General features: G+C 45.4%; 1 protein-coding gene across 1 annotated transcript in view; it reads left to right on the top strand.

Moving 5' to 3' along the window:
- The first annotated feature begins 1,073 nt into the window (after window positions 1–1,073).
- The window catches only part of PTPN9 (protein tyrosine phosphatase non-receptor type 9), a 107,149-nt gene continuing 96,569 nt past the window's right edge, over window positions 1,074–11,653 (top strand). Inside the window, exon 1 of the mRNA XM_017547983.2 lies at window positions 1,074–1,535. Within this exon, the coding sequence (XP_017403472.1) occupies window positions 1,473–1,535 (63 nt within the window). The 5' untranslated portion in view covers window positions 1,074–1,472. The remainder of the gene's footprint in view (window positions 1,536–11,653) is intronic.

Genomic DNA, 11,653 nt, shown 5'->3' with positions numbered 1-11,653 from the left:
AAAAAAAAAAAAAAAGAAAGAAAAGAAAAGTAGCATCACAACTCACAGCACCCTCCTGTTGTCTGAAGGCCCCTCTCTTGGGTCTCTCAGGACTGGCTCCAGGGCTTCAGCCTTGGAACTAGTTGTGGACTTCTTTGGGTCCCTTTGGATATTTATCTTTGGCTTGGAATAATGCAACATACCAAATCCAGCCTTGCCTTCCCTATGTCCCTTTTCGTCCCCAAATGACTCCAAGGCTGTACCCCGATCCTGAACCCTTTGCTGCACTTGCCCTAGTGAAAATCAAAGGTCTGCAAAGGCTGCGTCATTCCTGAATGAGGTACGGAGTCGGATGTCGTTTCTGTGGGGAATTAAAATTAGCTACACTGGAAATGAATTACAGGATACAGCGAGTAAGGAGGGAGAGAGGGAGGCAGATGAGATTCCTTCCACCTGAACATCCTGGCCTGGCAGGCAACCTTTCCAGGGTCTTTCAGGCTGCAAGCGACAAATAGATGAGGATTGTGGGTTTCTCACGCGTTAGGTGGCAGCGCAAGTTAACCCCAGGAGTGGTGCCAGTCAGCAGATAATTTGCAAACGAATGTATTCTCCTCCTCCTCCGAGGATCTGAGCCTCACGAAACACCCTCTTCCTTTTTGTCCCTCCCGCAGTGGAGTCGCCTTCCGTCCAGCCCAGGTCCCTTCCCCGCCCGGGTCCCCTCCCCCTCCCGGTCCCCATCCCCCGCCCGGGCTCCTCTCTGTCTCCCCCTCCCGGACGGCTTCCTAGCTCTGCCGGGCCCTACTCGCCGCCTGCTTGTGAATGAGACGCTCAGTTTCTCAATGGAGCCGCGGGGGGCTCGGGCGGCCGCAGGGCGGCCGCAGCGCTGGCCTTGAGCCAGGAGGGGGGCGCGTTTCCCTCGCTCCCTCCCCGCTCCCTCCCTCTCGCTGCGGCCGCCCGCGGGGAGCCGGGCTGAGGCCGCCGCACAAGTCGCAGGGCCAGCGTCCGCGAGGACTGCCCAGCTGGGCGGCCCCGAGCGCCGTGGCGCTGTGGAGGAGCGGGAGCGCGGCCGAGGAAGCCGGACGCCGACAGGGCCGGCGGCCTTCGGGAAATTTCCGCCGACCCTTCGCTCCGGGCTCTGAAAGTTCCTGATTTCCAATTTCCTTTTAAATCCCGAGCGGCTGTTAGCTCTTCGCCTGCACTTTTTCTCCCCGGGGAGATAGCGGGGAGTGTGAGGAAAGGAGCGAATAATATAAAAAAGGATTTCCTCCCGGAAGAGAGAGGCAGTTCGGGGAGATTTTTCTTAGGGAAGCTGAAGCGGCGTTTGCGGCCGCCGCGGGCGCCGGGCCCTGCCGGCCCCACCATGCGCGAGCCGGCCCCGGGCTGCTGAGGCGCGGGGACGCGGAAGCGGAGGTCGAGCGCGCCGGGCTCCCGCGCTCGCGAGCAAGTCCTGTCCGCCGGGCGGCGGCGGTAGTGGCGGCGGCGGCAGCGGGGGAATGGAGCCCGCGACCGCGCCCCGGCCCGACATGGCGCCGGAGCTGACCCCGGAGGAGGAGCAGGTAAGCGGGCCCGAGGCCGCCGCGGTGGGTGTGTCCGGGCCCCCGAGGCCTACGCCAGCCTCTGCCTCCCCAGCCCCGGCTCTTCGCAGTCCCCAGGCCCGCCGCGCCCCCGCGCCTGTGCCCGGCCCGGGGGCCTCCCCCACCGGCGACCGCGCCCCAGGCCGCCACCCCTCTTCGGGGGAGCCGCGGGACCCTGCTCCCGCCCCCGCCGCCTCTGTCCCCGAGGCTGACGGGCCTCCTACGGTCCCCTCCGCACCCCACCCCCCATTCCAGGGGCAAAGTTCCTTGGATCCAGGGGCCGCCTTCCCGGGGTTTGCAGAACCGCTACTTGCTACCGGCCCTTCCACCCCCTCGTAAATGTTTTCCGTGAGGGTTTGTGGCTTTTGAAGGGCAGGAAAAGCCCCATTTTGGGGGGTGCTTCCTGTGGGGATTATCTCCCTTCTCTAGGAGGGGCTGAGAGTACTGGATGCATAGATGCCCTAGTTTTTCAGAGGCGCCTCTTAGGTTTCTCAGGCCCACTTGGGCAGGTTCTGGAATATCCAGCCCTTCCTGTGGTCCTCAAGTCCCTGGCCTTGACCTCCCTATTCAGCTATCGCAGACGGGGCGCATCTCCTCACCCCCCTTCGCCACCCTCGTCTCATCTGACTGTCTCCATCTTTTTGAAGCTTACATTGAGCTCTATTGTTCCTTAAAAGCCTGTGACCTTTCGTTCTCAGAAGATAGTGGTTTGCTATTTCATTTCGGGGGCCTTGTAACTTTCCCTCCCGCACATTCCAGCTGTGGAGACAGGGACCACTCCTGAGGAAGATGGGAAGGCCTGTTAGCTTAGATTGGGATCCCTACGGGCTTTGTCTGCCTCTTCCTTGGCACTGCCCATACCTCGCCATAGCTATGCTCGAATATAGCCATAGTCTGATTCCACGTTATAAATAAAAAAATTAAAATAAACATGAAAAAAGAAAAAAGGCGAGCCATGCTGGCAACCCATTTCAAGCTCTACAGCCCTTGTTTCCGAGGCCCACATCCGCTAGCACAGCCTCCAGTGCAAAGACAATCTAGTTTAACAAACTATTATTGGCTAATGGGCTTGTTGACCTGATTTTTAAAAGTCCTTTTCTTCTCATTTGTGGGATGACATTTTTAATATTTGGCCTCAGGCCACGGTTTCGCGTTTCGACACCTGGTGATAAAATCAGTGTGGGCAAAAAATTTTTTAAAGAATTCTGCTTTGTACAAGCAGAGGCAATGAATGGCCTGGTAACTGCAGTTAATAAAATGCTAGTCAGACCCTAGTGCAAGCAGGTGGCCAAGGAACCCATCCTGCCAGAATTGGGAAGTACTTCAGTAGTGAGATAGGACGTGTTGGCTGATTTTAAAGGGACAAATCTCTTTCTTTCATCCTTTTTCTTGGGTCAGTCAGATTTCTGTTTCTAAGACTTAAAGCCATCAGTATTCTATGCAAATGACATCCGGTTGCAAATTTGAAAACTTTAGTTTTCAAATGTCAATACTATGTCAATACTATCGATACTTTAATATTTACCAGGAAAAGTAAATATTAAAGTATTGATAGTATTGACATAGTGTTGGCTTTAATCTGTATATAGTGCATACACATATATACAGGTATGTTGTTTAGTAAAAACCTTATCTTTTACACTCAAGTGAATGTGATGGGCATGAACAAGAACTAGGATGGAAACAGCAAAATATTTATTAAAGCCAAGAGATTATGTGTGTGTTTTTTAAAAATCTTATCTGTTTCTAGAAAATATTATTTTACAACCATTTCTATATGTGGAAACATAAACAAAAGCAGCATAGTTCTAATTATGGTAATGCCTGCATGGTGTTATCATATTTTAGTTCAATATCACATGAGTACTCTTTTTTTTTTTTTTTTGAGACTCCACTAGCTCTGTCATCCAGGCTGGAGTGCAATGGCGTGATCTCCGCTTACTGCAACCTCAGCCTCCCAGGTTCAAGTGATTTTCTTGTCTCAGCCCCCTGAGTAGCTGGGATTACAGGCACGTGCCACCATGCCTGGCTAATTTTTGTATTTTTAGTAGAGATGGGGTTTTACCATGTTGGTCAGGCTGGTTTGGAGCTCCTGACCTCCTGATCCACCCACCTTCGCCTCCCAAAGTGCTGGGATTACAGGCGTGAGCCACTGTGCCTGGCCAAGAGTATCTTAACTATTAAGAGTTCTTTAAAAAAAATTTTTTTTTTTTTTGTGACGGCGTTTTTGCTCTGTTGCCGAGGCTGGAGTGCAATGGTGCGATCTTAGCTCACTGCAACTTCTGCCTCCTGTGTTCAAGCGATTCTCCTGCCTCAGCCTCTCGAGTAGCTGGTATTATAGATGCTCACCACCATACCTGGCTAATTTTTTTATTTTTAATAGAGACAAGATTTCACCTCGTTGAATTTGGCCAGGCTGGCCTCAAACTCTTGACTTCAGATGGTCCGCCCACCTCGGCTTCCTATAAAGTGCTGGGATCATGGGCGTGAGCCACTGCACCCCGCTAAGAGTGCTCTTAAAGAGTTTTTAAAAAACTATTTAAACAGCAGCAAATAAGTGTTAGCCTTATCAAAGTAGTCCTCATGGGAAATGACGCATTCATTCTATAATGCTGCCCTATTGCACAAACCAATTTTAACATTCATTTGGTGTCGATTTCAAAGCTTGTGGCAGACTCTTTGAAATTTCTTCAGGGTGGGAAAATTCTTGTACTTTTGAGAGTCAGTCTGATTTCTGTAAATAGCAAAAAACATTTTAGAACCTTATTTAAAGTAGGGGATCAAACTGGGTTTACACATTTTCATGCAAAGGTATAGCGGACTTAGGCCCTTTTTGGCCTGTGTGAACAGTCTTGAAGACATTTCTGAAGAAGAATACCTCCTGAGTGATATCTCCTTATGTACAGTCATGTGAATCAGAAACCCAGAAGTCTTAGATACTGCTGTCCCTCTGCCCTTGTATACAATACAGTGTTAGATTTTCCTAAATATTTCTTGAATTCATTGGCTTCCTTCTACAATAGCTGCCATCACCCTGGTCCAAGTTACTGTCCTGACAGGACTTTTGTTTTACACCTGATCCATCTGTATTCCAGAATGCAGAAGCCAGAGTCCAATTGAAAATCTGATTTCGTCTTTCCCTTAGCCTGCCTGCCGCGAAAAGAAGTGTTCAAAAACCTTTAGTGGCTTTTTTTTTTTTTTTTTGGAGACAGGGTTTCACTTTGTCACCCAGGCTGGAGTCCAGTGGTATAATCATGGCTCATTACAGTGTCGACCTCCTGGGTTCAAGCAGTCCTCCTGCCTTAGCCTCCCAGAGCCTTAGGATTGCAGGCCTCATCGTTGCTCTTGAGATCAAATTATAACTTTTTTTTTTTTTTTTTTTGAGACCGAGTTTCACTCTTGTTGCCCCGGCTGGAGTGCTATGGTGAGATCTTGGCTCACCGCAACCTCCACCTGCCAGGTTCAAGCAAGTCTCCTGCCTCAGCCTCCCGAGTAGCTGGGATTACAGGCATGTGCCACCACACTTGGCTAATTTTGTATTTTTAGTAGAGAATGGGTTTCTCCATGTTGGTTAGGCTGGTCTCGAAGTCCAGACCTCAGGTGATCTGACCATGTCAGCCTCCCAAAGTGCTGGGATCACAGGCATGAGCCAACACGCCTGGCCCCAAATCACAACTTTTGAATGTAGGCTATATATCTAGGCCCTTGTGCAGCCTAGGCCCTAGCTAATTCTCACACTTGTTTCTGCTCCATGCACACTGGCCTATAGTCCTGCGTTCTTGCCATTTTTCTTCTTACTTACAGGATCTTTGCAGGGGCTGCTTGCCTCCATCTGGAAACACCTCCTTTTGTTAACTCCCTCTTCATCCTTCAGCTCTCAGGTTTCCTTGATTTCAGTTAGATTAGATTCTAACCTAATAGGTTCTCAGAGCACCATTTACTTGTCCTTCACATCACTTATCACAGGTTAACAGTTATTTGTGCGATTACATGACTGCAAGTAAGCTCTATGTGGGCTGGGACTATTTTTGCTTTTGCTCCCCATCATATGTACCATGCCTACCATAATGATTGACATAATGACTGGCACTTAAGGAATGCAGAATGAATGAAGAGTAGCTGTACTCCTGATTTGTATACAGACAGTATCATCTTCAGAGTGGCTTATAAAAATAAGGACATTGCACAGTTTGATTTTTTTCCCCTTCAAATGGCAATATATACTTTGATTTATATGCTGTACGTGTGTTGATAGTTTTTGAAAGTTATGATTACTTCTTAGTCTCATTTTCTATCTAGGCATGTGTTGAACTGATACAAATCCTCATTTGTAACTTTGATGTTTCTTATTTTTTACAGCTCCTCAATAATTATAAAGCCTACAATTGGGCTACAAGGACATATATGATGTTCTTGCCTTTAAGAAGCTTATATGAGTAACAGTCATAACAATATCTTGTCTTAACTCCTGTTTTGAGTCAGGCTCCGTGGTGGGCATTTCACATGAAATTAATTCTCCCTCCCAAAATTGGAATTACTACCCTGACTTTGCAAAAGGGAAGGAAATTGCCCAAGGTCATAGTTAGCAAGTGATGGAGCCATGATTTCCACCCAGGTGTAGGTTTTCTGCCTTCACTGCCAGTGTTTCCTCTATTACATTACATTACTTCCCAAGAAGCCATTAGCCAATTTACTTAGATGCCTAAGTGGGTATAAAACAGCTAATATTTTGTGGGTTTTGGTATTGATATATGTGTTTGGTTTTGGTAATGCTTCTTAAAATATAGTTTGAAAAGTACAGACAAAGGAAAAGATTTAGAAAACCTTTACTCACCTATATATTGCCAGCAGAAATATATTGTATACTCTGTGCAGAAATTATGATGAGATGACTCTTGGAAAAAAATTTGTTCCTCAAAACAGTTGGAAACTCTCCATTTCAAGGTGTGGTAATATTTTTAAAAATTTTCATTTTCTTTGTATCTTCTTTTTCTCTTGCGCAAGAAGGCTAACTATTCTTAGAGCCAAATATGAAGACTCTTACCTCTCCAAACTGTAAAAACTAAGATGTTTTTTGTGTCACTAATATATTCCCTTTTTCCCTTTTTGATATATTTATATACAAATGCAAAAGCCTTTCTTTTCTTTATTTTTTTTTGGAGGCAGAGTTTTTGCTCTGTCATCCAGGCTGGAGCAAAGTCTCAGTTCGCTACAACCTCCACTTTCCAGATTCTCCTGCCTCAGCCTCCCGAGTAGCTGGGACTACAGGCATGCACCATCACACCCAGCTAATTTTTGTATTTTCTTTATAGTAGAGATGGGGTTTCGCCATGTTGGCTAGGCTGATCTCCAACTCCTGACCTCAAGTAATTAACCTACCTTGGCCTCCCAAGTGCTGGGATTACAGGTGTGAGCCACCACACCCAGCCATAAAAAACTTTTTTTTTTTGAGATGGAGCCTCACTCTTGTTGCCCAAGCTGGAGTGCAATGGCACGATCTTGGCTCATCACAACCTCCGCCTGCCAGGTTCAAGCAATTCTCCTGGCTCAGCCTCCCAAGTAGGTGGGATTACAGGCGCTCCCTGCCATGTCTGGCTAATTTTTTGTATTTTTAGTGGAGATGGGGTTTCACTATTTAGATGGAGATGGCCAGGCTGGTCTTGAACTCCTGACCTCAGGTGATCCACCTGCCTCAGCCTCCCAAAGTGCTGGGATTACAGGTGTGAGCCACTGTGTCCGGCCAAAAGCCTTTCTTAATGGGCTGGCAGTTTGGCAGTTTGAAGGACAATTTCTACATATAAGTATTAATCTTCATTCTCATTATAAGATTTTTTTTTTTTTTTGAGACAGAGTCTTGTTGCCCAGGCTGGAGTGCAGTGGCGCAATCTCAGCTCACTGCAACCTCCACCTCCCAGGTTCAAGCGATTCTTGTCCCTTGGCCCCCCCAAGCAGCTGGGATTACAGGTGCCTGCCACCACGCTCAGCTAATTTTTGTATTTTTAGTAGAGATGGGGTTTCACCATGTTGGCCAAGCTGGTCTCAAACTCCTGACCTCAGTTGATCCTCTGACCTCGGCCTCCCAAAGTGCTGGGATCACAGGTGTGAGCCATGGCGCCCAGCCATCTGTTTATATTTTTATTTGAAACCAAAGACAGTTTTATGCATATAGTATTTCTTTCATATTAAAACAATTTATGATTATTTAAAGTTGCTGCAACAAATAATTTTATATTTTCAAAGCCTCTAAATAAAATTTTTATTTTTAAAATTAGTTTTATTATTTTATTTTTTAAATAAGAGAGACAAGGTCTCACTGTGTTGCCCAGGCTGGTCTTGAACTGCAGGGCTCAAACAATCCACCTTGGCCTCCCAAAATGCTGGGATTATAGGTGCGAGCCACCATGCCCAGCCTGAAAATTCTTTTTTGTTTTGTTTTGTTTCTATTTCTATTTTACATTTTTTATTCTGAAAATTCTCATTTTAAAGTTTGTTATTTAGACCTTATAGTATTTAAGAAGTAATAAGGAAATGCATGTGGAGAACTTAGCCCAATGTTTATATAATAAGCAGTCAGTAAAGTTAGCCATTATGATATTCATCATTTTTTTTTTTTTTTTTTTTTTTTTTTTTGTTTGAGACTGAGTCTCGCTCTGTTGCCCAGGCTGGAGCTCAGTGGTGCCATCTTGGCTCACTGCAACCTCTGCCTCCCAGGTTCAAGTGATTCTCATGCCTTAGCCTCTGAGTTAGCTCGGATTACAGGCACCCACCACCAGGCCTGGCTAATTTTTATATTTTTAGTAGAGATGGGGTTTCACCATGTTGGCCAGGTTTGTCTCGGACTCCTGACTTCAGGTGATACACCCACCTTGGCCTCCCAAAGTGCTGGGATTACAGGCATGAGCCACCGTGCCCATCCTCATTGTTTTTCAGTAGTGAAAAATTTCAGAATCATGTTAGCTTAAGCCAATTACAAAGGAAAAAGATACTCGTATCCATCCTAGGGACCATTACCTAATACAGGTTCTTATGAATTCCAGAAAATTATTATCTTGCATTTTTATAGTGTAGTTTTCAAAAGCCTATGCTAATTGTATGCTATGGTTTTTGCTTTTTTCTTTTTTTTTTGGAGACAGGGTCTTACTCTGTCACCAGGCTGGAGTGCAGTGGCATGATCATAGCTCATTGCATCTTTGACCTCCCAGCCTCAGGTGATCCTTCCACCTCAAACTCTCATGTTCCTGGGACTACAGGCATGTTATCACACCCGACCAATTTTTAAATATTTTTTGCTTAAGCATTCCTCTACCTTGGCTTCCCAAAATGCTGGAATTACAGGCATGAGCCATTGTGCCCAGCCTGATTTGTAATTTTATAATGGAATCTTTTAAAGCTAAAAATTTAACTGTTTTACCATTGACTTCAGAGATTTTTGGCATTTTTCCCAAGGATAAGGGTTTTCGTCCCATTTCTTGTGGCCAGGAACTTCCCTTTTCCCACAGTCTTACATGTCCTGTGCTAAAAGTCATCTGTCCCCCCGGAAGTTACCATATGCCAAGGACCAAATTATTTATGATGTTAATTTGAGGCCTTCTACAGAGAGGAGGAAGTAAAGCTGAAGAACTAAATTTTCATTATTGCCCGTAGTTTATGATATTGTAAGTAGCAATTAGGTAAAATCTCATTCGGATGTGAGAATTTTATTCTTAAAAATTTCTGAGCACATCAAGGGTCTTGGACTTTACTTTTATGAATATTAAGGGGCCTGGAGGTTTTCTCTAAGGAACCTGACCTAGTACTTAATGAATGAATTGAAAAGACCCTCCTTTAGAAAGGTACCAAACTGTTGTTTTTTTTTTTTTTTTTTTTTTTTTTTTGAGAAGGAGTTTTGTGGTTGTTGCCCAGGCTGGAGTACAGTGGCACAATCTCTGCTCACTGCAACCTCCGCCTCCTGAGTTCAAGTAATTCTCCAGCCTTAGCTTCCTGAATAGATGGGATAACAGGTGCCCACCACCATGCCTGGCTAATTTTTATATTTTTTGTAGAGATGGGGTTTCACTCTGTTGGCTAGGCTGCTCTCGACCTCCTGACTCAGGTGATCTACCCGCCATAGCCTCCCAAAGTGCTAGGATTACAGGCATGAGCCACCTCGCCTGGCGAGGAGCTACAGTGTTTTAAAGAGGTAAAAGTTAAGATTTACTGTGAGTAAATTTGAGTTTCACTTTTTTTTTTTTTTTTAGATGGGGTTTCACCATGATGGCCAGGCTGGTCTTGAACTCCTGACCTCAGGTTATCCACCCACCTCAACCTCCCAAAGTGCTAGGATTACAGGCGTGAGCCACCGCGCCCAGCTGAGTTTCACTTTCTGACTTTTGTGCATTTATTGTCTTGGAAAAGACATAGTAATTTTGGAATATTTTAACTTTGTTTTCAAAATATCAAGCCCCATTTTATAGAGAGGCTGGTCCATTGCAGTGCCAAAATTAGAGGTCATAGAACCTAACCCTGATTATTTGTTCAGATACAGCCTCAACCTCTAGTGTAAGTTTTTTTTTTTTTTTTTTTGAGACAGAGTCTTGCTGTGTCACCCAGGCTGGAGTGCAGTGGTGTGATCTCGGCTCACTGCAACCTCCCCCTCCTGGGTTCAAGTGATTCTCCTGCCTCAGCCCCCCAAGTAGCTGGCACTACAGGCACCCGACACCATACCCAGCTAATTTTTTTGTATTTTTACAAGAGACGGGGTTTCACCATGTTGGCCAGGCTGGTCTTGAACTCGTGACCTCATGATCTGCCCGCCTCAGCGTCCCAAAGTGTTGGGATTACAGGCGTGAGCCACTGCGCCCAGCCAATATTAGCCGTTTCTCTTCTTCTATGTTTCATCCTGCCTTGATATATCAGACAATTGGGAGTACCTGCTTTTTCATAATCAGTCATTTTTACATTTTCCCCCTATGCACACCTCCATGCGAGATCTTGGTTGTCCTTCCTGGCCACTAAAAATAACCATCGTTTTCTATTCCTGTTCCTCTGAATAAAGGAAAATGTTCCTGGAAAAGGTAATTTAGCTTGCACTCTTCAGTGCTGGAGGACTTGGAATTAGCACTTTCATATCTGATTTGGAAAAGGCCCCTGAGGAGCCTAACTGAGCTTCTTAAGTGTTTGGTACTTGTTCGGTGCAGGTAGGTAGGTTTATGGAATTATTCTGAAGCCAGAATTTATTTCTACAATAAAGTCTGGACAGGTTGAAAGTCATCTATGACTTTAAGACTGAAGTATCTGGGGATGTTCATCCATTAATTACTTTTTAATTGCTTGAACACCTAGCTAATCTTTACCTTAGCATTTATTTTGAAGTGAATCATTATTATAGATATACATCATTATTTATGATAATATAATTAATTATATATCATTATTACAATCAGTCTTTTAAAAAATGGGCTGTTTAAAGCTGGGCATGGTGGCTTATGCTTGTAATCCCAGCATTTTGGGAGGCCAAGGCCAGCGGATCACTGGAAGTCAGGAGTTCGAGACTAGCCTGGCTATCATGGCAAATCTCCGTCTCTACTGAAAATACAAAAAAATTAGCCGGGCATAGTGGCGCATGTGTGTAATTCCAGCTACTCCAGAGGCTGAGGCAGGAGAATCACTTGAACCCAGGAGGCGAAGGTTACAGTGAGCCGAGATCGTGCCACTGCACTCCAGCCTGGGAGACATAGTGAGATTCTGTCTCAAAAAAAAAAAAAGAAAAGAAAAGAAAAGAAAAAACATGGGTTATTTAGATTACCTACAATAATGATCATATGTTTCTGTTGCTGAGGCTGGAATGTGGTGGCAATCATGGCTCACTGAAGCCTTGACTTCCCAGGGTCAAGCGATACTCCAGTTTAGCCTCTTGAGTAGCTGGGACCACAGACACGTGCCATCACATCCAGCTAATTTTTTTTTCCCGCATAAATAGAGTAGGACCTCACTATGTTTCCCAAGCTGGTCTGAAACTCCTGAGCTCAAGCTATCCATCCGACTCAGCCTCCCAAAGTGCTGAGATTATAGGCATGAAGCACTGTACCCAGCCCATATGTTTCTTTTCCTTTTTTTTTTTT

Source organism: Cebus imitator, unplaced genomic scaffold (genome assembly GCF_001604975.1).
Source record: "Cebus imitator isolate Cc_AM_T3 unplaced genomic scaffold, Cebus_imitator-1.0 Scaffold203, whole genome shotgun sequence".
In the NCBI taxonomy this organism is placed as follows: Eukaryota; Metazoa; Chordata; class Mammalia; order Primates; family Cebidae; genus Cebus; species Cebus imitator.
The sequence above is the reverse complement of the archived record's forward strand: the minus strand, read 5'-3'. Positions and strand labels throughout refer to the sequence as shown.